The 27,473-nt window shown below is 24.4% G+C and overlaps 1 protein-coding gene across 3 annotated transcripts in view; it reads right to left on the reverse strand.

Annotated features, from left to right (window-relative positions):
* The window catches only part of LOC124430500 (E3 ubiquitin-protein ligase AMFR-like), a 43,030-nt gene that overhangs the window by 3,185 nt on the left and 12,372 nt on the right, over nt 1-27,473 (reverse strand). For all 3 annotated transcript variants that reach the window (XM_046977176.1, XM_046977175.1, XM_046977174.1), the window contains exons 3-7: nt 23,915-24,240; nt 13,924-14,181; nt 10,000-10,155; nt 1,747-2,069; nt 438-825 (exon numbers count right to left, since the gene is read on the reverse strand). In XM_046977176.1, coding sequence (XP_046833132.1) covers nt 438-825; nt 1,747-2,069; nt 10,000-10,155; nt 13,924-14,181; nt 23,915-24,172 — 1,383 coding nt within the window. In that variant the 5' untranslated portion in view covers nt 24,173-24,240. The remainder of the gene's footprint in view (nt 1-437; nt 826-1,746; nt 2,070-9,999; nt 10,156-13,923; nt 14,182-23,914; nt 24,241-27,473) is intronic.

The following is a 27,473-nucleotide window of genomic DNA, read 5'->3' on the forward strand; positions in this document are numbered from 1 at the left end:
TTTTTGAAATACAAAATAATTTTATAACTATTCAAAATTTATAATATTCTAACTCACTTTTTGCTATGCACAATGCAATAATATGTTAATTCCAAAAAAAAGAAGAAAAAAAAAAACAAGAAAGAAAGAAAGGAAAAAAACTTTACAAGTATGTGTGTATATATGTATCAATTAAAAATTAAATATATAAAATTAATTGAAATTAATTGAAATTAATTTTAATATATTAATTTATTAAAATTATTAAATTAAAATATATTAATTAAAAAAAAAAAAAAGAAAATATCAATTATTATTATTCAACATGAACTCAACAAGAATTTTTGTTTTAATTTTTCAATCCAATAAAGCATTTAACAGATTAAAAATCCTTTGAAAATTGTAATTCGATTTAATTTAAAGAATACAATTATCTTAATCTTTCGAATACTACTGACCTGTCTGGCCATTGCATCCATTTGAGAATTGGTATGAGCCGACGTGAAAATATTACCACGTAATCGACTATGCGAAACCTCAACAGAGAAACTTGGTAACCAAGAAACATATCGGGATCCGTCGAAATGAAAGAAATGATTGTCGTTTCTTCTTGTTGGTGTCTGCGGTTCCAATGGTAATTCGGGTGTACTCTCTCTATGATTGCCTTGCATACTGAGTGCCAATCTACACGTAGGACAGGACGTGTCCTGTTCCAACCAAGACTGCAAACAAGAGTTGTGAAACAAATGTGCGCATGGTAACTTACGTGCCGACTCCATTTTCTCCCAACAAATGGCACAGTTATCTGAATTTTCTGCCAATTCGTCTTGCGATGCCATTGGATAACTAAAAAAAAAAAAAGAGAAAAAGAAAAAAAAAAGATAAAACGTATGAACATTTATTAAAAATTTTCATTATCATATTAAAATGCATTTTGATTTTTGTGTCGATTCGATTGTAATACAATTTTTGGGGGGTTCCTTTCTTTTTCTTTTTCTTTTAATTCAGAGGATTGAATCCAAGGAAAAGAAAATAATGAATAAATAAAAATTCTATTGTGCAAATCAAAAAATGAATGAATAAATAAATTCCATAGATAAATATTCTATATTATATAAGAAAATAAATAGATAATAATTCTACTGTGTATATATATATGGGAAAAAAAAAAAAAGAAAACATGATTTTGCAAAATATTTATCTTATTTCAATGAAATCATTGTTATTACATGGATCAATTAAAATTGAATTATCGGAATCTCATAGATTAAAACTCAAGGTTTTCATGAGATCATTTATCACCCTAACAGATAATTTGATTTCTTTAAAGGAGATAAGGAAGAAAGGAAATACGATTAAATGGATAGAGAAAATCTTTATAAAGGTTGCAAGTTCTTGAAATAAATGTCAGTTCGAGATATTGATCAAATTATAAATAATAAATGAAAGAAAAAAGATTAAGAACTTTCATCCTTCATCTTTTTCTTTCTCATTATTATTATTATTATTATTATTATTATTATTATTATTATTATTATTATTATTATTATTATCATTATTATCTTTTTGTTTTACGGAAAGAATTAAAAATAAAACCAATTATTTCTATAGAAATTTTTTTTGAAAAATTTGATTTATATTTCTCAAACGTTTACTCATATCTAGTCGTATGATGAAAGAAATAGATAGATAAAGGAAATAATAAATTAAAATAAATAAATAAATAAATAATAAACAAACAAATAAATAAGTCAATTATAAACGTACTTTTGTTCCATATGGCTTAGTACAGCCAAATAATTCCTATGTTTGGTGATTCTTCGTTGGATCTCGTAAAATAGATAACGTAGTTGCATACATATAACCAGTGATGCCATACTAAGGAAAATGTTGCTCCAAAGTAACATATGAATGTGATGAAAGAAGTCAACGGCCAAAGCGGTCAGTTCTGATGTCAAATCCGTGTAATAGGTCAAAGGTCCGCGTTTATCCCATGAACGTTGGGAAGACGTACCGGCACCACGTGTGTCGTACAGATGAATTACATACCGCAACATCACGTGAATCGTACGGACGGCCAATAGTATGCACTAAAAAACAGAAAAAAGAAAAGGAAAAGAAACAAATTAATAAATCTATAAATCTTATATCTAATAAATCTATATCGGTTCTAGTATGATTTTTTTTTTTTTCAATGTCAGATAAACCTGACATTTATACGATAATCTTGAACGATATAAATTCGGATTGAAATTATTTTTGTATTATATATTCATAAGTGTATGATGTGAAATATTAGAACAAAAAAAAATATATATATATATATGTATATATATATATATGTATATAAATAAATTGGTTAATAATCTGTTATATTAATAATTATATTAATAATGTTATATTAATAATTAAATGTAATAACAATATTATTTTGAATTCATTTTGAAATATAAGAAAATATATTTACTTATTATTTTAGATGTCTTTATTATTTTAGATGACCTTTGTGACCATTGACATCGATTTTTTTTAAACAAATCTATGTCAACTTCGTATTCGGATATATTTTTAATGATTAAACATACTTTTTAAATACTCAGATAATATGGAAATAATCTGTTTGGAAAAAAGAACTTTTTGTGAAAAGATTCACGTTATAAATAAATTGCGTTGCTCAATCGATCTATGGATTTAGGGGAAAAAAGTTAAAAGTAAAAAAAGAAAAGAGTAAAAAAAAAAAGAAAAAAAAAGGTGCAAAAAAAAAAGAGAAACGAGAAAATCACAGTCATTTATCTGACGTGGCCGATTTTACTCGGAAGACGGTACTCGAGAACGATACGCGAGCATATCGAACGACGAACACGTGGCGAAGAACTTCTGAATAAACTTTCGTCCATTCAACGTTACGTTGAGTTTATGAATAATCTACGTTGCCGTATCAAGAGAGTGCAGAGTAATGCTATGACACGTATCTATGTTCATACATACATAAGAGCGACTCTCGAGTATGTAACGTAAGAGTCGAGTACATCTACCTTTGATAAAAGTAACAAAAAAGAGAGAAAGAAAAAAAAAAGAAGAAAAAACGAAACGAAACGAAAAAAACCAAAAAAAAAAAAAAGAAAAAGAAACAAAGAAGATTGGATTACTATCATTTCATTAACATTGTTCTAATTAATTGAATTACTTGTTTCGATTAATCCAATCTTATCCTTCTTCTTCTTCTTCTTTTTTTTTCTTTTTTGTATTTTTTGTTTTCATTTACAATCTATCTTTTTAATTATTGTCAATCATTACTTCATATTTCATATTTATAAATTATGTTCTGTAATACAAACCATTAAATATAATATGACATCTCAATTAAATCTCAACTAAATATCTACGTATATGTATTTTTGTTTTCATTATTCGATGTTATAAGCTGTTACTTTTTTTTTTTTACTTGCTATTTTCTTTTTTTTTCTTTCTTTCTTTTTTTTTTTTGTTACTATCATTTATTTTCAATACTTGTTTTTTTTTTTTTTTTTTTTTTTTTTTTTTTTTTTTTTTTTTTTTTTTTTTATTACTATCATTCTCGTTCTTAATATATACTCATTTAATTTATTTCTTTTTTTTTTTTTTTATATCTGAAAAGTGATTAATTAAAGAAAATATTATAAAAAGGTTATATGTTTTCGTAAAATATATATTTTGATTGAATATTTGTTATAGACAAATAAACTCGCGATATCGCGAATCCGGGCGGTCAAGCGTAGACTGAAAATCTCGCATTATCGCGGGTCCGAAGTGCAATGTATTATTACTTTTCTTTTTTTGTTTTGTTTTGTTAGTTTATTTATTTTTTTTTTTTTTTTATCATCATTAGATAGTTTTAGATGATCCCTATTTTTTTGTTGTTCGAACATCGTTATTCAGCGTTATTTATAAATTAAAGTTTCAATGTATATACGAATTAAATTTTTTATCAGAAAATATTATTTCCTTTTTTTATTTTTCTTTCTTTTATTTTTTATTTATTTTTTTTTTTTATTTTTTATTTTTATTTTTGTTTATGATTATCATTTATTTTCAATTCTTATTGGTTTCTTTTTTGTGTCTATATGTATGAAACATTTTATTATTATTATTTTTTTTTTCTTTTTTTTTTCATTAGAATTATTTATATTCAATTCGTTTACATCGGAAATAATATTAATTTCATTTATATTTCATTTTTTTTTTTATTTATTTATTTACTTTTTTAAATATACTATTCTGTTATGCAAATAGCAAAGTCTATTTTTTCTTATTGATGATTTCATTAAGGGTGGTTTCTTTATTTTCATTTTCTATCATTGAATATAATCAATCGATGTTTTTAATAAACGACAAACAGTCCTAATGAGTTGAGCAATTTCGTACAATTCATATGATTTAAAAATAATACTATATCAAAGGTATTATTTTCGATTTGTTACGTAATAAATATGTTATGTTATAAAATTCTTGATAAATTTTTTAATTTATAATGAACTTATTGTGTCTTTGATATACATATATATGTTTACATATTTATAGAAAATTTGCATTAGAAATGCATAATCATGTTCATCGAACAACATGAAGATTAAAAATCATTTTTGTTACATATTTATGTTTACTGCAGAGATATAATATGTTAATCATTTCTTTAAACATGTCGCTTTATAAATATTTCGTCCTATATTATATTTCATCGGTTTAAAAAAAAAAAAAAAAAAATTACACAAATATTTTTTATTATTGAACGTTCATTTTTTTTTTTATAATTTTTTCAATGTGCATCGTTCAAATAAAAATAAATCGAGATCTTTTTGTAATGTTTAATTATAAAAAAGAAAAATTATAAAAAAGAAAAAATTAAAAATATATATATATACATACATATATATATATATATATAAATATATATATATATATATATATATATATATATATATAAATATATATATATATATATATATATGTGTGTGTATTTATGTTACGTTCCAAAGTTTAAATTTTTATTATTCGAGGAAACATTTACAAATTTTAATTAAAACTTGTAAAAAATATAATATTTTATTCACATTATTTATCACTTTGATTATTTCATATTTCATTTAAGTTCTTTATTCCTTATTTTATATCAATTCCTTGATATTTCATTAGATCAAATAAAATTAATGCTTTTATACATATAACTTATATTAAAAAGTTTCTACAAATATTTGCAATAAATATTATAAATATATTGTCCAATAAAAATTTGTTCAAACATAATTTTATCAAAACAAGGCCAACGTACTGTTATCCTGTTAAATAATATACAAAATATATACATTACATAAGATGCAAGGTCTTTGAAAAGTCATTATGTACATTTTAGATATCGCTTTTTTGTTTCTTTTTTTTTCTTTTCTTTTTTTTATATACCATACAAGGATAAAGGTAATTACGTTTGATGCAAATTTATGTAGTCGTGGTGAAAAAAAAAAAAGAAAAATAAAAAGAACATTGTGACATTTCGAATTTTTTTGCAATTTATAAATTTTCTATCACAAACCCATGACAATGTTGATGAATGTTTTCGATGACATTAAAGATAAAAGATACGAAATGCGAAATGATAAGAGAAAGAATTTCCTAAAAAATGTTTTACGAAAAATTATTAAACGAAATTTCAGAGAATCGAATTTCTTCGTTCAATTTAACGCTATTAGATTATTTTTCATCGGTATTTTATTAAATCTAACGTATATACATATGTTAGAAAATAATTAATTAAGTAGGAAAGTTCCGAAATCGTATTATCGATGCAGTTTAGAAAATAACACCTCGAACGTTGGAAAGTGTGTAGCCGTGAAACAATATATTACTTTCAGTTCTGTAGAAACACTGACGGTTGCCATGTTGAAACAGATATATAAACATTATTAATACTATTTTCTGTTTTTTTTTTTTTTTCTTTTTTTTTTTAAGACAAATATATTTTTCTTATCTTAAAAACATGCTTTTTTTGTTTTCTTTGGATTCCGTATTATCTTTCAAAATAGATAGTGGGTTTTCAAACGCCCTGTATAAAGATACTCAAAGAATAAGAAAGAAAAAAAAAGGAATTTAAAAGAAAAAAAAAAACATTTTCCAAATAAATCAGTGACATAATAAACTTTTTGTTTATATATTTATATATTTATTATCTAATTAATTATATATATATATATATATAATTAGATAATAAATATTTTCAAAGTATTATTAAGTAAATAATATTAAATGTTTTTTAATATTTTCAAAATATTATTAAATAGAAAATATAAAAAATGTTGTGTGTGTATATATATATATATATATATATATATATAAAATTGTAAAGAATTATATAAATATTGACATTATAGTAAGGAATAATGATTGATCGATCGATCAAATTGCATTGAAACTTTTCAAGATATCTTGGAGTATAATCAAGCTCAAGTGATCGATCCTAAAATGGAGAAAGATAAGTACCGAGACTATTGGAAATGGATCGTGACCGATTGCGTTCACCGATGTAGAAAGTTTCTAGAAGTATTGCGAATGAGAATCGAACAAAGATGCATATATATATATCTTTTAGGGATAAATAGATACAAGGTAAAAAAGGTACTTAAAAATGTAATTGGTACGGGTTGTTGATCGAGATCTTTCTCTCTTGTTGATTTTAAGCAATTCCTTCGATACGTCGATTCAAATTTCTTATAATTATTTAAGCCTTTATATCTCTTTCAAATTAAATTTATTTTCAAATGATACTATTTATACGTATATATACGTGTATAACATAGACACAGACACATATTATTCTTGATTATTACTTTTCAATAACGTATAAATAAAATTTCAAATACTAAAAAAGCTAGAAAAATGAAAAATAGATGATAAATAGAATGATAAAAATGTTTTTGTTTTATTTAAAAATTTAAATTGCAAAATACAGAACACGGTAAATTTTTTTAAGATAATGCTTTTGTTTTCTTTCTTTTTTTCTTTTTTCTTCTTTTAAGATCGTAAAAAACACTAAATTTAATTATTCGATTAAACGGTTTCAAAAAAGAATAATTGATTTTTAACATAAACTAAAAAATTTTCATTCGCTTAAGGACATTTGATTCTCTTTATAATATTAACAATAACAACAACAACAACAACAGCAATAATAATAATACTAATAATAATAATAATAATAATAATAATAATAATAATAATAATAATAATAATAATAATAATAATAATAATAATTTGTAAATATTATCCGAATGTATATAGATATAAATAAATTTATTTCTCATTTTTCTCATTTTTAATAAATTAACGTATTTATTAATATAATTTCAATCATAAGTACGATTTTTATGGACAGAAATCATGTGATTTCTAAAAGGACAAGAGTCCTAACGAATGAAATAAGAAAAGGAGAGTATATGTCAGGAGGACGAATGGAGAAACGAAGAAAGAGAGAGGGAAATCGTTTCTCGGTGCAACGAGACTAACGGTATATTTGTGATATATATATATATATATATATATATATATATATATATATATATATCATATCAGTTTAAGTTACTATTTCTACGGTTTGAAAAGACTATAAAACAAGAATTGGGTCAATCTCTTGTCTTTCTCTCTTTCTCTCTCTCTCTCTCTCTCTCTCTCTCTCTCTCTCTCTCTCTCTCTCTCTCTCTCTTGATCTTCGTCGTCATTCGAGTGTAACTGACCAGAATGATTCATTTAATATAATAATTAAATTGCAAATTTTAATTATAAAAATACACAATAAAATCTTTTTTATTAAATAATAAAATAATAAAATTTCTAAGACGATTATTTATATCAAAAATTTACATTATCACATTGTTTCGTTATATTTTTTGTTTAACAGGTATAAAAGTAAAAGTATGCGAATATTTTCTCGAAATTTTCAAAATTATTCAATTTTTTTATTATTTAACAACACGAAAAATTATAATCATCGAAAACATTTTAATCCTTTGTTACGTCAATGTCTATTTGACATTGACATAACATTTCGAAACATTCGAAACATTATATATAATTCGAAATCAGTCGTATTCGAAAAAGAAGTAGTAAAAAAAAGAAATTCGAAATCTCACTCGTACTCACGAAGAAAAAAAAAAAGAAAAGAAAAGAAAAGAAAAGAAACAAGAAACAGCACAAATCACATTTAAATTCTTTATTATTATTGTTGTTGAGAAAAAAAAAACAAAAACAAAAAAAAATACAACGAGTTCTTCAAACGTTATTGAAACGAGAATTGAAAAGAAACAAGAAAAATAAAGAATTGCATTTTAAAGTATTTAAAAAATATAAAATTCGAAATAATTCAATCAAGTTTTCAGATAAAAAGAAAACAAACAAAAAAAAAAAAAAGTAATCATACTCTGTATGATACATGTGATTAAGCAAAATTATGAGGAAAAGTATAAACTTCCTTAGAATAACATAAAAAGTTCACATTAATTCTATAGGTAAGGAAGATTTCGTGTTAACGACTTCTGATTTTTTTCAAAGCTTCATTATTAAGTAAAAAAAAAAAGTAAATATGCATATATATACATGCGTACATGTTTATATACATACATACTTACGTACAACGTATACAAGGTGAGTCCATAAGTTTTCAAGCGATTTTAAAAACCAATTATAATTTCTTTTTTTTTTTCTTTTTTTTTTCAATTTCATTCTCTTTTCTTTTGTTTTTTTTTTTTTTTTCAAATTGTAAACCTAGAAAAGTCTAACTACGGAGCCTAATGAGTCTCGAAGGAAAAGGAAAAAAAAAAAGAAAAAAGAAAAAAAGAAAAATAAGAAAAAAGAAAAGTGTAATCGATTTTGAAAATCATTTAAGAACTTTTGTATCGCTCTGTATATCTGTATATATATATATATATATATATATAAAACCATGTTCCTTTTTTAAACGAGGTCACTCGCGATTCTCATCTCTTATCTTTTCTCTGGAAGAAAACAAGAATGTTTTATTCGTTTTGCTCGTTTTATCGAAGGTGTGAAAACTTTGTAATAAACTTTCGTGGCTTTTAAATACTTCGAAAAGCAACGAGAGCGAGTGAGAGTGAGATAGATAGATAGAGAGAGAGAGAGAGAGAGAGAGAGAGAGAGAAAGAGAGAAAAAGATAATGGATTATGTATTACGCAACTACGACGATAATTTAGATTCTAAAGACGTAAAATAATAAAGGGGGGAATGAAGTTTCACCTTTGTTTACTTTTCCATAACGCTAACGTTAAATTATTGAAATTTCATTCATGAGGTGTGTGTTTGTGTGTGTGTATGTATGTGTATTTGTGTAAATTATATCAATAAGTATATCTTTTTGTTTTATACAAATTAATTCTATCAATTTATTATCGTCTATGTGTATGCATATTAAATCTTGTAAAACGAATTTAACGTTTAAATTCACATGATTTTAAAATTACGATATAATAAATATATTATTATTAAATACTATTTAACGTGCAACATAACAGACAAAATGTGACCAAAATTTATTTAATTTCGTAAAAATAAATTTACGTGAATCTATATATATATATTTTATTAATTACAACATAATAAAACGTATATTAAATGTTCAATCCGATGTAATGTTTAAGGTAATATAAATGCGTCGAAAAAGTTTAATTTCATATGTCAAATTTCGTCAAAATAAAATTGTAATATAATTTTTCAATTATATATATATATATATATATATATATATTTTGTTTTTTAATATTTAATCAATAATTAGGCATTATAATTAATTTAAATGAAACAATATAAAAAAAAAAAAAAAAAAATTACAATATATTGATATGAAAAAATATTTTTTAATCGATAATTTATTAATCGATACGAAGTTAACAAGTTTTTTTTTTCGTGACATTGATACGTTTATATAATGTTTAAACATTTTTAATATAATCTTTATCAATTAGAACGTAAAAGTGACTCACCTCAGCTGCCATGAAAGCGAAAGTATTAAAGGACACTAAAAAGAAAACCGCTGCAGTGCACAACAGGAGCATGAATGTAGATAACGCTAGGATTCCTGTCAAAAGTCCAAAGAGTCGAGCGTGACTCCATCCTGGGGTAGTTGGAGAAAAGGATAACTGTAAGAGAGAGAGAGAGAAAGAGAAAAAGAAAAAAAGAAGGGATATTAAAGTTTCATAATTTCAAAACATTTCTAAATCCATATTTCGGATTAAGCAACATGTGAAAATTAATGTCATAATGATAATTCGTGTTTAACACGTTTCGTGCCAAGTCATTTTTGCCTGACTTGTCGTTCAAGCAATTTGATATTTTGACTAAAGAAAAAAATGACTGCGTATACTATTCGCAATACACGTGGCCTGAAGAACAAGTTTAACGTGTACCACCGGTGGTACACGTGGCATGAAGATCAAGTTTAACGCATACCACCGGTGGTATACATGGTACGGAACTTGTTAAAACGTTCAATCAACGATCGAAGTAGATATTTAAATATTCTATGAGAATATATTCTTTCCTGATTATCATAAATTTTGTTTTTAAATCAAACTATCGAAAAAATATAACTTCGGTTTTAGGTATTTTATCATAAAAAGGAAAATTATATAAAAAGGACTTTAATGAACGCTTACATAATATTATGTTAAAATAATATTTAACGAGTAAAAGAAGAATTTTATATTAATCGATATTATATATTCAAATTATAATATAAATAAAAGATTTAAATACATTTAATATCTTTTCTGTTGTTACTGTTATTGTCCATTTCTTCTTTTTTCTACGTTTAAATTTACAACTATTAAAAAACATACTTTGTTTTTTCTTTTTGGTTTCATCTTTTTTTTTCTTTCTTTTTTTTTTTTTTTTTTTTTTACAAATATCATAAAAAAATATCTTAAGTCTTAATCGTAGCTTTTATAAATAGTTTATAAATAGAAGTAACTCTATAAATTTAATATAAACATTTCTTATAATTATTATAACTACGAGATTAATTTTAATTCGAAGATATATTTTTATTTCGATAAATCTTGTGGAAAAAAAAAAAAGAAAAAAGAAAAAGAAAGGCTTTTAAAAATATTATAAATAAAACAAATCTATAAAATTGTTTAATATTTTTTGTCTGTCAAAATGTATCCATTTATCATTTATCATAATTCCGATTTAATTTTATTTAAGAAGTATAATTTTAGTCTGATGAATGTGACGTCATAATAAATCTAACGTATATAAATAATAATAATAATAATAATAATAATAATATATCTATTATAAAAAAAAAAGTCTAAAGAATAAGAGAGACAAACAGATAAACAGATAGACAAAGAAAAGAAAAAAAAAGAAAAGAAAAGAAAAGAAAAGAAAAAAAAAAGAAGAAAATAAAAAGAAAAAAAAAATGAAAAAAAGAAAGAAAGAAAGGAAGAAAGAGTATTAATAATTGCGTTCGTTCTATTTATATGCATCGACGAATCAATAAAATCGAGAGCGATAATCAATCAATATTTTCTCGTTTGTTCAGTTTTTGGATTTCTTTTTGGTTTTTTTTCTTTTTTTTTTTTTTCGAAAAAATGTAATGGATGAGTAGGGATTGTACTTTGGCAGACCTCTATCCAGTAACCTCGTTACCTCTATTGGATTAGCCTAACGGGATTACGCGGATCTTAACTTGGTTGCGTAACGGAAAACTGCGTTCCTCGATATGCAATAGTAAAGTTGAGATTTTAAAAGAAGGTTCGTGTTTGCCCCATCCTCGAGATAGATAGATAGATAGATAGATGAATGGATGGATAGATAAAAAAAAAGAAGTAATAGCAATAGAAAAGAATATAAAGAAAAATGAAATCGTTCACATTGAGATCGATGAATTTATAACAAACATACGATAGAATACATACATATTGTTCGTACGCTTTAACAATAAATCACAATCTATCTTTTAATCAATTTCGATCGATCGTTATTTTTGTTAAAAGATTTATAGACAATTTTATTTATCTTATTAAAAGTAGATTCATTGTTAAATTATATCGACTTATAGCTTTATATTCATTTAATTATATTATTATGCAATATAATTAAAAATAAAAAAAAAAAAAAAGAAATATTATTTCCTCAAGGAGGTACAATATCTAATGAAATTGAACAAGATAGTTTTAAAAAGGCAACATTTTCAATTAATTCTATTATTATTATTATTATTATTATTATTATTATTATTATTATTATTATTATTATTATTATTATTATTCATAAATCGTGAATTAATTTGAATATTATTTCGATTATATTTTTTATTGAATATAAAATAAATATTACATAAGTTTTTTCGTGCTCGATAATACGGAACGAAATTGATTGATACAGTTTGGAAATAAAAATTTATTCTAAAAAATAATAATAAATCGTCAATTAATTTTCAATATTATTATTCCATTATTTTATCGAATAAATATATAACGAATATTATATTATCGAACTCAACAATAACCAATGAAGTTAAACACGACTGTTACTCTATATTCCAAATTATCTAATTATGATCAATTTTGTGATTAACACTAGATTGCCCAAGGAAGTCATTTTGACTGCTTTTTAGTTTCAATTAGAAGAACAATTATGTATATAATGACACAATTTCTTAGAATTTTTTTTTATTGTTAATATTTACCAATAACTTGTTATATAACTGTAAATAATATAAAAAAATATTAAAAATAAATTTTAAACAAATTTCAAAACACATTAATTATTCGTTCACAATACTGTCATTTTGACTGATTTTGGGCAATATAGGTATATACTAAGTTTCGGTCTTTCTAGTGTTAAAAATTGCCTATGAACACAATAAATATCTGAATATTGGAATTCTACAATAAACAACGAAACTAAACACGACAATTACTCGACTTTATAAATTATCTAATTATGATCAATTTTATGATAACAATTGACTATTAATAATAATAATAATAATAATAATAATAATAAAAATAAAGATTGTCAATATTAATATTAATATTAATTTTATTTTATTATATTTAATAAATTATACAACAAATATTATATTTCCGAGTTGGACAAAAAAGGAACGAAATTAAAGATGACATTTACTCGACTTTCTAAATTATCTAATTATAATTAATTTTGTGTTAAAAATTAACTATGAATAATAATAATAATAATAATAATAATAATAATAAATATCGTAAATATTAATATTAATATTAATATTTTATTCTATTATATTTAATAAATTATACGAGAAATATAATATTTCCAAGTTGGAGAAAAAAGGAACGAAATTAAACACGATACAGTACTCGATTTCTCGAGTTATCTAATCCACGTAAGCGATTGTGTCTTTTACCGTAAAAGCTAGCGAGGATATGATTACAAACATGTATGTATCTATGTATGTATCTATCTATGTACACATGTATATATATATAAGCGTAAAGCGCTCGCTTGACTATCTCAAAGAGACAATTTTTATAGCCGTATTTATTATATCTCAGTCTTCGTATACGTATACATAAAAATTGAAAAACTAGTTCGTTCGTTGTTCAAGAGAAATTCAAGGACTGTGGTTTGATAGAAGACGCAAAGTTTTCTAGTAAATTCTATAATATTAAGTTGGAAATTATGAAACGGGCGTTTTTATTTAGTTATTTATTTTCATTCAATGCCCGTTTCATAGCTTTCAACTTAATACTTATACAATCGATTAATAACGAACGTTAAAAATTCAATATTTGTTATTTGTATATCGTTTTTGATCAAAGAAGTTCTTCCTTCTTTTATTTTTTTTTTTTTTAATCTTTTTGTTTTAATTTCTATTTTTTTTTTTCATCTTTTAAACGTTTAAATGTTTAACAACTTACGTATTCGAATCGATCCTTAGAAAGTTGACTAAGTAGACTCAAAAATCCAAGTGCTGTGAACCATGCACACCAAAGTATAACCTCGTCCATGTATTGTACATTGAGCACTCCAAAAACGAATATGAACTTGTAAAATACGAAGTTCCAGAATTTGTCCTTGAGATGTTGCCTCTCAGAAACTCGTAGATCACCGAAGACTAGTTTTTGAATGGACTTGCCTACTAGTATCAGCACGCAGTAAACCATGTTTATCAAAGTCTGTAATTAAAAAAAAAGAAGAAAAGATAAAAACAATATAAAGAAAAAAAAGAAAGAAAGAATGTAAGATAAAAAGTTGAGATATAAGCTTCGCAATGTGATTATTGGATTAATTCATCGTATGATTTATAAAATTATATATAAAAAGAGAGTTTTTTTTTTTTTTTTTTAAGTCAATTATCGATAGGTCAAATAAAGGATATTGCAATAAAATAAATATTATTTTCTTAATAGAATAAAATCTTTGTTGTTCTATTGAAAATTAAATTGTAAATTTATTTTTGATTTGTCGAATCACTTTTGAAAATACGGATTGAAACGATGCGTTTAAAACAATAATGTACATATATCTCCTGGCAAGAGATACAATAATACAATATAATTGTTGTTATTCGTAATTAAAAGTATGTAGAATTTTTCTTTATCATTATTCGAAACTTATAATGTTATAATTGGCACAATCTATCACGAGTTCGTAAAATCTCGAATAAGATAGGTCAGTATCGATTAGCAATTATAGCAATTAGAAAAAGAAAAAAAAAAAGAACGAAAAGAGAAAAAGAAAAAAAAAAAGAGAAGGAAAACAAATATTTAACGATGCTTTGAAGTGATCATTAGGGAGCTCAGCGAACCATGGCACTTCCAATCTCATTTGAAATTTAGAATAACATGTATTCTCGTATCGAGTCGATGTATAAATCAAAATGATATTTGGAATCGTCGATCGAGAAGGTTGGTATCAATGATTAACTTGGCAAAATTTCTTAAGACATTAACGCGTCAAAATTACTAACCAACGACGATTCGATCGTTGCCAAATGACAGAATCACGTTCGAAAGGACATCTAATTCTAGATACTCCGTGTTATTCTATCTTATTTGTGAATATGTATCTTTAAATATGCGGAAGTTAAATCGCGCTAACAACGAATTTTCGTTTAGATCGATGTTATAAAAATTAATAAATTTACGTTTATTTTTTTACTTTAACAATGTATAAAATATTTATCTTCATTCACTTATGAAGTCGTTCTAATACGAAATATATATATATATATATATATATATATATATATATATATATATATATATATTTATATTTATAATCAAATTAGTTCTTGGAAAAAGATTCAATATATAATAATAAACGTTTTAAAAACAATAATGTACAATTCCTAATATTGACCCGAGACAAAATTAGTATCAAATAAGAAATTTACCTAACATTGATAATACATTTTACCGTACATTTTAATAATTCATTTATTCATTAATTTATTTATTTATTTATTTATTTATTTATTTATTTATTTATTTATTCAGTTTCAAATAAAAAAAAGACAGTAAAGTCTTCTTTATTTTTTTCATAACGAGAACAAGAATTTTTTAATGAAATCACGAATGATTCACGTGACGTGTGCGTCAAAAAAGATGTTGAAAATTAACTAAAGGTAAAAAAAGAAAAAAAGAAAAAGAAAGAAAGAAATGTAAAAAAAAATAAAGAAAGAAATAGAGAAGGTAGATTACGTGCAGCAGATCTCTATGATAAAAAATCTTTATATAAAGTGGGCGGCGGGGGGGAGGGAGAGAGAAAGGAAAAGGAACAAAAAATAAAAAGCAGAAAAAATTCTTGATCAATTTTGTCTAAATCGAAGTCTCTATGGCCGACCATTTCGTATTATAAAACGTTCGATTAATTTCTCGGATGACCTTAAAACATTATCCATTTGATGCGTTTAATGATAGTCAGAATAAAAAACGTAGAACTGGTTGATCAAGTATACATGCAATCATATAAGCATACATTAGTTAGTGCTGAGTCGAGTTTAAAACAGAAGAAGAAAAAAAGGGAAAAGAAAAAATAAATAGAGAGAGAGAGAGAGAGAGAGAGAGAGAGAGAGAGAAAGAGAGAGAGAGAGAGAGAGAAGAAAACTTATTCCTATCTATGATAAATGGGAGCTATAATTAAATAAGGGAAACCTTTTTGAAAAACAATTTCTTATGTGTCTAGCGGAATCGACAGTATTTTTTAATGACACGTTTTAAAACTAGTTTTAATATTACAAATTTAAAACAATCTCGATATTCTATGCAATATTACAATATCACATTGACATGGTAATTTTAAAAGAAAATTATTATTCCATTATTACAACTGACGCAATGCGGTAATAATAGTTGATTTATAAGATTATCGCGATAAATATATTTTCTTCCTTCTTCTTTTTTTTTTCTTTTTTTTTTATTTTTTTTTTTTACTTTTTTTTTTTTTTTTTTTTTTTTTTTTTTTTTTTTTTTTTTATTTAAAAAAGAAAAAACAATATTATTTCCCTTCGTACAATTTTACAATGTCATTATTTTATTACTTTGACATAGTAAAACTATTAACTAGAACGAAATTCGTAATATAACTGACGCAATGCGGTTCTGGTATTGCTTTTATAGGACACACGGTATATATGTACATATATATATATATATATATATATATATATATATATATATATATATATATATATATATATGTATATACCTTGAAAATGTAAAGGAATATCGAAAAGTTAATTTTGAAAAAAACTTTTAAAGGAATATTTCAATATACCTTGAAACATTATAGAAATATCGAACTACGCTTTCTTAATATCATTTTATTTATATATAAAATTCTTTCAAATGTATTAATTTATAATTCAACGATAAAGATACGTACAGTATTTTTGACATCGATAATAACGATAACGTAGAATTTTAATAATTTCGTACATTTACATTTTACTTATAAAAGGAAAAACATTTTCAAATAATTCTAATCTCATTAAAAAAAAAAAAAAAAAAAAAAAAAGAAAATATTATACTTGGGACATTATTATCGTTTAACGATTATAATATTTATCTGAGTCTAATAAAAATGGAAAAAAGAAAAAAAAAAAAAAAAGAAAAAAAAAGAATATGTCTATATTACGGTATATGTATTTTAAGAAGAAACAAGAAAAGAAAAACATTTTTCGTGTCGTTTGAAACCTTTTTTTCTTTTTTTTTTTTCGAAAATAAATGTTAAGACAGAAACGTTCGGCTACACGATGTGCGAAATGACACGCACACGCATACATACGCCTCATACACATACAGATTATATCGCTTAGATTATTATATAAATAACTTTACTCGTAATGATACGTTCCTTCAATCTTGAAGTTAACTATTTTTCTTCCCCAACTACGAAGATTAGTTTTTCCGTTCGCACTAATGCAATAGAAAGAACGAAGAAAAAACTCTATTGAATTTGCAACAGAACATACACATACATACAAACATACATACATACAAACATACATACATATATACATACATACATACATACATACATACATACATACATACATACATACATATATATATATATCTTCTTAGAAGAGTGATATGCTTAAGTGTGTATTTCCTGTTCTTTTTATTTTTTTTTTTTTTGTTTTGTTTTGTTTTCCAGTCATCCTTATCTTCTACGATTACATGACTGATCAACGTACGTATCATACACGTAATACCATATACGAATATCAATTAATATGAATAGACAAAGTACGTAATAATGAATCATCATCTTTTTTTCTATGATTTTAACGAGGTTCAATATTTCACGTACTTTAATATTTATGAAATTTCATAAAAGCCGGAAATTAGAAAAGTTCTTTGTAAAATAATATATTATTCTTAAAACTTTTGCTAACTTCGATGTTTTAACGTTTCAAACACGTACGTATGTACGTAGATATACCTAAGTATAGTTGGCTCTACGCCCACTGCCAATCGTTCTACAATCATTCCCCAAGAGCTTTACTATGCAATGCTATCTTCTGTATCTTTAGTATTACGTGTACATTGTACATACATACACACACACACACACACACACACACACACACACACATATATATATATATATATATATATATATATATACATATATACATATATACACATATATATATACGTCATCGCTAATCGAATAAGAAAATAACATTCAAGACTTTCTTCCTTCGATCAGAGTACACTTTAGATTTTGTTAGAACTTTCCTATAAATGTTTTGTGTGTGTGTGTGTGTGTGTGTGTGTACATAGATTGTACATAATGATAAATTTTCACGAATATTTTTACAGAAATTATATAATACGGTATATAAATAATTTCGCAGAGATAATCTACAAATTTATTTTAAAAAATTATATGAATACAATTGTTATTTTAGATACGATCAACAAATACTTTCGTTATATCTACGTTATATATAGAAATTAGATGTTTCTTTTTTTTTTTTAGGAATTATATCTACAAATTTATTTCGAGCAATGACATATAAATGTTATTGTAAAAAGAATCTATAAATATTTTTCTAGGCACTATCTGACAGTAATAGTATCAATTAATTTCTTTCGAGAAATAATGTATAAATATTATTGAAAATAGAATTTATAATAACACTTTTTGTAGACATATTATCTATGGAAATATTTTTGTAGACAATATTTACCAAATATTTTTCTAAGCATACATTAGAAATAATTTTCTATTTATAATCTATAAACAACATTCTCTTCGATGTTGTTATCTTATCAAAGCAACAAGAATTTGATAATTATTATACTAATGTATAATTTATCGTATACTTTGTAAATTTTGTATTTCATCATATTATTAAGAACTTATTTGTAATTATTATTAATGTATATATTACTTTAATTATATATAAATATATAAATATATATATATATATATTATATATTACATTATATTACATATATAAAAAGTTAATTGTAATTATTATTAAAGTATAATTTATTTTAATTATATGTACATACATACATATATATTTATATATATATATATGTTTATATATATATATATAAACATTTGTAGAAATAAATAAATAAATATATATATATATATATGTATGTGTGTATATATATAAAACAGAATAGTGATTTATATCATAGAAAGAAAGAATGCGCGCGCGCATTTTCATTCGCGAAGACTCCATGCAATATTGCGACTCGATGCGTAAAAGGGTGCAACGGGACAATCGATAGGACGCGCTAACCATCTAGGATTATACGTAATATCACGAAAATCGAAATCTAATCGTTTTTCTTTTCATTCGATTTAAATCATTTCTTATTAAACACAATCGTATTTATTATTTCCTCGAAAGAATTTGTGTCAAAGAAATTTTTCCAAAGTCCTATTCGAAAAGAATTTCTTTTCGTCGATTCGCGCGAGAAATTTTTCGATTTAAAAAAAAGAAAAAAAAAAAAAAAGAAAATATTTCTTTCTTCACGACTAACGAAAGAAATTTTTTGAAAAGTTTGGATTTAAACAAAAACATTTCTTTTCTCGATTGGCGAAAAGAATTTTTTTTTCTTCTTCTTCTTCTTTTAAATCTAATTTCCAATTCAAATTTATCATTGATCGTGCCGATCGTGTTTGAAAAATTAAAAAACAAAATTATTTATTTCCTTATTAGATATATATATCAAAATTAGAACGCGCATAATAAATTTTGTCGTTAATCGTTAACTATAATATTTCAGAACATTAATAATATTGTCTATGTTATAATTTAATCTTATACAGGAAAAGAATACGACATTTCTGAGGTATTCGATAAGATATTGTCTATTATTCATTTGTTCCGTATTATTATAGAAACAAGGAAACGTTTTTATTTGATAAATACAAACTTTTTTTCTTTAGATATCTTAGTTATGCATACATACATACATACATACATACATACATACATACATACATACATACATACATACATACATACATACATACATACATACATACATACATACATACATACATACATACATACATACATACATACATACATACATACATACATACATACATACATACATACATACATACATACATACATACATACATACATACATACATACATACATACATACATACATACATACATACATACATACATACATACATACATACATACATACATACATACATACATACATACATACATACATACATACATACATACATACATACATACATACATACATACATACATACATACATACATACATACATACATACATACATACATACATACATACATACATACATACATACATACATACATACATACATACATACATACATACATACATACATACATACATACATACATACATACATACATACATACATACATACATACATATATATATGCACAGTATAAAATTATTATATCACATTATTACATATAGAATGGAGAACATAAGTATTCGTACAATATATAATACATTTTTTATCGCACGAATAGTTAAGTTGCTAAACATAGAATTTCGTTATGGACGAAGAAAATATATTTTGTTATTTTGTAGAACAGGAAAAGATAAATAAATGAATAAATTAAATATTGCGTTCAAAAAAAAAAAAAAAGGAAAAAAAGAAGAAGAAAAAACTAAATATAGAAAACTGATTCAATCGTAATAAAATTAAACGACGGAAAATATACGACATGTAGAAAGAGAAAAAAAAAACAAAAAAAAAAGAACAAAACAAAACAAAAATAAAACGATCGTATTCAATGTAGAAAATTAATGAATCGATTATTACATTTTTCTTACAACTCGGTTACGGTTATTTGAATTGGAATTTGAATTTGAATTTGAATTTGAATTTGAATTTGAATTTGAATTTGAATTTGAATTTAAATTGTTACGAAATGTTCAATTCATTGAAATGAAAAAGAAGAATAATTAACAAACCAGTCTATCGTTCGAAAGCATCAATTTAAAATATTGAAGATAATTTTCCTAATAATGTATATTCCAACGTTACGTGTTGGTATAATATTTATCGTTGATTGCGTAGAGCGCGGATGTTAAGTTCGGCACGCGTTTACATTCGGCGTTCGTCAACCTCTAACAACCGAGATTAGTTAGACGATCGACGTTTATCAAGATCGTCAAACGGATTACGTGGCAGAGAGAGAGAGAGAGACCTTCCTCTTCTCCTGTATGTGGACGGTCTACGAATGGAGAGCATGACGTAACTCTACGCATGACAGCTAACTTGCACGGTCTACGACCACAATGACGAATAGTCAATTTCGAATTGTGAACAATATTTCTATTTACGACTTACATATATGTATATATATATATATATATGTGTGTGTATATATATATCGTGTATATGTGTGTATACATGTATATATATATGTATGTGTGTATATATATATATATGTGTATATATATGTATATATAATCTGTTATTATCTAATAAATCGAAATTTTTATTATTATTATTATTATTATTGTGTATATTATAAATAAATATAATAAATAAATAAATATATAATATAAATAAATATATCCATGATTATTATTATTATTATTATTATTATTATTATTATTATTATTATTATTATTATTATTATTATTATTATTACTATTATATGTATACTACTTATTTAGACATAAAATATTAAAATTAATATAATAATATTTTGTAATATATTAAATATAAATTTACGATATACAATAATATCAAGATTTATATTGGAGATAATAATATTTCAACAACAACAATAGTATATTGCATAAATCGAATTAAATAATATAGTATATGTAATATAAATATTAATAATATAATAAACACACACACTCTTTCTCTCTCTCTCTCTCTTTTTCTTTTTATTCATTTCTCTAAAATAAAATTATTTCTTAAAGGAAACACTTCGACGTAGTCGTAAGTCATTGAGATTTGAAAATTTTTAAAGTGATGTACAGTGCAATGAACACAGACAGAAGATAAAACATAATATTTTTTGAAAATTCTTTCTGATCTTTTTTTACACACACACACACACACACACACACACACACATACACACACAAACGCGCGCATATACACACATCTGAAACTTGATTGGCATCTTTTTAAGAGGAATTCAATAAACCAAAGTCTATATAAATAACAATGAGATAAGATTAACTAATGAAAGTATAGATAATATAATAAAGGAGATATAGCATTGGTTAAGTCTGGTCTGGGTCGACTTGCTGCGGCGCAACATCGATTTTCCCGGGTCATGGTCGAGCATCGATTTTCGCACGACGCTTTAACCCTCCTCCTACCTCTTCCACCTCTTCCTACTCTTCTCCCTCTTCCTCCATCTCATCTACCTCCTCTGCCACAAGTTTTACCCATGAACGAGAGGTTACGTGTGATATTTCCCAAAGAAAATCGGAAAGCTCAAAGACAAATCTGTTCGATATTTCAATTTCTTCCCCCACCCTCTCCTCCACTCCCCTTCTCACAATCGCACCCATCCATTCTCTCTCTCTCTCTCCCCCCCCCCCTCTCTCTCTATCTCTTTCTCTTTCTTATTAGCAATAAAGACAAAAATAAATCAAAATGTTCATAAATACAAGGACCCGGGAAAACTTTTTAAAATTGTACATTATATGACAAATTATTGTTTACTATATACTAAAAAAGAAAAAAAAAAGAAATTAAAGAAAAAGAAAAAAAAAAGAAAATAAAGATTACACGATTTTAAAAGTTATTATTACTGTATTACTCTTCTTCTTCTTCTTCTTCTTGTTTTTTCTTTCTTTTCCTTTTTCATTTTGTTTGTAATAATTATTCCATTCATCTTTTATTCATCCTATTGCATTATTATTTTTGCATTAAAATTTAAATATTCATGATTAAATATCATCGAAGATCATGGAAGATCATATTCAATGAGATAATAAACAATATCGTTTGATCGTATCCGTGTTACGGTGTCAATCGACGTACGAATGATTTTATCGAAAGATATTAAAGCACGATTTTAAAATGATTTTTCGATACTGATGCATGATTTATAAGTTGTTACTAGAAATATGTGTCTTGGTTGTTGCACCTTATATATGTATATATACATGTATGCTTTTATATATCCAGTATAAGCAATGGATATATAAATATTATTTTAATATATAAAATAATATATAAATATTATTTTAAGGAAATCTAATTATCATAATATATATATATATATATATATATATATATATATATATATATATATATATATATATATAGGGAGAGAGGAGGGGGGGAGATAGAAAAAGAAGGAAAGATAGAAAGAGAGAGTAGGATAGAAAATAAGCAATTTAGATTAAACAAATATAGAATTTCTCTCTCTCTCTCTCTCTCTCTCTCTCTCTCTCTCTCTCTCCCTCTCTCTCTCTCTCTTTCTTTTTCTCTCTCTTACAAATATTAATTAATTTATCTTTATTTTTTTTTAATTTTTTTTTTTTACAAGGATCAATCCACTTTTTCTTTTACGTTTGTAAGTAATTTTATAAACCATTATTACATATAATTATAACGTTAAATTTTATTATAAAAATTTAATTGAAAATTTGATACGTAAGAAACAATAATTCATTAATAATTACAATAATCGTCATATCCGGGATGTAATTGAAAAATAATTAACTACTATAAAGTTGTTAAACTATTTAGTACTTAGTGCAATTACATTACGAATGATAGTAATTATATAATAACAATTACTTTTTTGCTAAGTAAAATGTCATAATAAATATTCGAACCAACAAATAACAAATAAACAAATAAATAAATATAAATACACACACACACACACACACACACACATATGTAAAATTATGTTAAACTCACCCAAATACAGCCAGGATCCTGTACCATGAAGGCCAATAATTCTTTGAAGTGCGTACCGAAACTTCTTGGATAAGTCGTTGTGCCATTTTCGCTTACGTCGTTGATGCCCTCGACTATACTCGTATGATTTGTTCGCCATGCTGGATCCTTTACAACTTGAGCGGCATAGTAAACAGAACAAGATAGTACGGCGAAGCTGATGGTCGTATAAACACGTAAATTGGGCACGGGTACCCGATCTAAAAATTCCATCGGCATGTTCGCGTCACTTTTCGCACTTTTCTGTTCTTCGTCAATCGATATTTCCTAGAGATATTTATGCGTATCTGCAATAAAAAAGAGAAAACAATGTGAATGAATAAATAGAGGAAAACGTTTTTAACTTTGTTCGAAGATTTTCCGCGACGTAAAAACGTAATGACGGTTTTTTTTCTTTTCATTTTATATATATATATATATTCTTTTAAAAAAAATTCTCCACTTCTATCGACTTCACTTTTTAAACTTTAAAAAATATGAAATATACGTTCTAATTTCTTTGTGATAACTAAAGAAATAATATTGCTGCATCGTATATATTACTGATAAAAAGAAAGAGAGAGAGAGAGAGAGAGAGAGAGAGAGAGAGAGAGAGAGAGAGAGAGAGAGGAAGAAGAAGAAGAGAGAGAAAGAAGAGAAAGGAATAAATAAATAAATTAAATGTTGCAATCTGAATATACTTCATATTACGGACAATATAATTATACTTTCTAATACTAATCTAATATAATATAAATTATATTCTCTGATCCCATAACGCAATCTTTTCATATCTTTAACATATATACTTCATACATAATGGTTATATATGGTATCTCTATTTCCGGCTTAACAAAAGAAAAGAAAACATAAACAAATAAAAAAAGAAAAAAAAAGAAAGAAAATGACCAACGATTCCCTTATGATTATTACAAACTTAAATCGATTTTAATCAACCTATAATTTATGAATCTGGCATATATTCAATTAATAATTCAATGGCTTTCGTATGACAAAATAAAAAAAGAAAAAAAAGAAAAAAAAAAAGAAAAAGAAGAAGAATCGAAAGAAATATATTCGGTATTTAACATTGTAAATTCAGTTGGAAAATAATTTAAAAAGTGATTAAACGATCTGATTCAATAAGCTAGATCGGCATGCATGCATGCGCGTATGTGTATGTGAATGTGGGTGTGTGTACATGAATTTCAATGAAGGTCGGACATATCGTCAGACATTTATCACGAGATATAAATAATATGTGAGATTTACAAAGAAAAAATGATAAACGAAAAAAAAAAAAAAAAAAAAAAAATATTCATTGTTTAACATTTTTAAAGAACTGTATTACTTTGGTATTTAATATTTGCATAATTGAATAAATTGATTTAATCATTTATAAAATGAAAATCATTGTTAAAATTGTCATGCCGTGTGCAAAATCAAAACGGACATCCTTAATCTTTTAAACATACCTTAGACTATTTCTTTCGATGTTATTCGTGATTCTCATCAGAAACATTGAAAGAGAAATACAGACAGACAGAGGGAGAAGGAAAAAGAGAGAGAGAGAAAGAGAGAAAGAGAGAGAGAGAGAGAGAGAGAGAGAAAGAGAGAGAAAGAGAAGGATAGAGAAAGAGAGAGAGAGAGAGAGAGAGAGAGAAAGAGAGAGAAAGAGAAGGATAGAGAAAGAGAGAGAGAGAGAAAAATAGAGAGAGAGGATAGAGAGAAAGAGAAATAGAGATAGAAATACGAACGTACATGCTTTAGATATGACGTAATTAAGCAATCATATAACCGCTTTGGTAAATAATCTATACGCATTTCGTTTCACGAATTTATTATATATATATATATATATATATATATATATATATATATATATATGCAAAACTTCATATGTATATATATAAATAATATATGCTAAATCTAACAAAAGCTGATGAAACTTTAAATAAATTATAACTAGTTCATTCATTAGAATATAATTAAATCAAATTTGTGTAAGACGTGAAACATAAATTTAGTTAAGAAACTGTTAATTATCGTTTCGCACGTATATGCGAATGTAAATAAGACGGTTCCTTTTTCTTCATATAGTGCATTATATTTGTAAAAAATAAACGATTAAATTATTTTACTAAGAAGAGAAAACTAACTAATTAGTCTTCTTTTTTCTCTCTTGTAAAACATGAAATATTCTTTATCTTTTCTTTTTATTAAATAGATAATACACAGGATGTATCGCGAAACTAATTATAAATTATTTTCTGCAAATAAAACGAATTTTTTTTTTTTTTTGATTCTCTAGTGATGGTTATGAATTATTCTCGAATAAATAAGATAAATTAATGTTATAGTACGTAGTAGGTCAAGAATAGGAAAAAAAAGAAGAAAAAAGAAAAAGAAACTGAAGCATTAAAAAAAAAATAATAATAATAAATAAATAAATAAATAAGAAAGAAAGGAAGAAAATGAAAAAAAGAAAAAATAGGAACATTTTGAAATCTTTTTATCAAGTGTTTTTTTTTTGTTTTTTACAAAACTTACGCATGCACATTGTTGTATCTAATTATATTCATATTATAAATATTCAATTATAGATAATCTTATAGTTATTAAATACCTCGTGCAGGATACTCATTGCAAATATTTACATTAACCCTTGGCGTTCGAGAAGTGACAATCTTTGTTTATGCTAGACATTTCGTTACCTTCATGAAATTCATAAATAGATTCTTTAGCTATTTATCTTCTTTCATAAGAAATGTAAAATGATATATCTTAAAATGTAGATAAGATAAAATTAATCTCAAATTTCACTGTGATTCTGATAATATCTCCAACATTAGTTCAGATTCGCGACGATCATGGTAAAAATATGATATAAAGTTTTGAAGCCCTACAAAAATGGATTTCAAAAGTGAAATTAGCTTAAGTGAACATTAATTTGATTTTCAAAAAAATGTTTCAAAAAAAATTGCAGAAATTATTATTACAAAATTATATTTTGAAAGATGTAAATATATATATATATATATATATATTAAAATTATATTAATTATATTAAATTATATTAATTATATAATATATTAAGATATAACATTTTTATAAGTTAATTTATAATAAAATTTATAATTAAATTTATAATAATTTATAATAAAATCATTTTATGTCACCTGTAAAGTACTCACATATGAGAAAAATCATCTCAAGTTATTACTTCGCCCATTCGAGAAAATCATCGAATGCAAAGGATTAAAATTATTTTTCATTTTATTTGTTTTTACTTTTCTTTCTTTTTTTTTTCCTTTTTTTTTTTTGTATAATCCTAACAAAGTTCTCTCGTTTGTGTTTTTTTTTAGATCGTTATCGCGTAATAAATAATAAATGCTTGCGGATCGATAATTTCTCGTTCAAAATAAAAATAACGATCGTACGAACATTTACTAATATTTACGACAATGAAAGTAATTAGAAATACGTATGCTCGAACGTAAACGTATCTTCGTTAAAAAAAAAAAAAAAAAAAAAAAAATTT

Source organism: Vespa crabro, chromosome 18 (assembly GCF_910589235.1).
Source record: "Vespa crabro chromosome 18, iyVesCrab1.2, whole genome shotgun sequence".
Taxonomy (NCBI): Eukaryota; Metazoa; Arthropoda; class Insecta; order Hymenoptera; family Vespidae; genus Vespa; species Vespa crabro.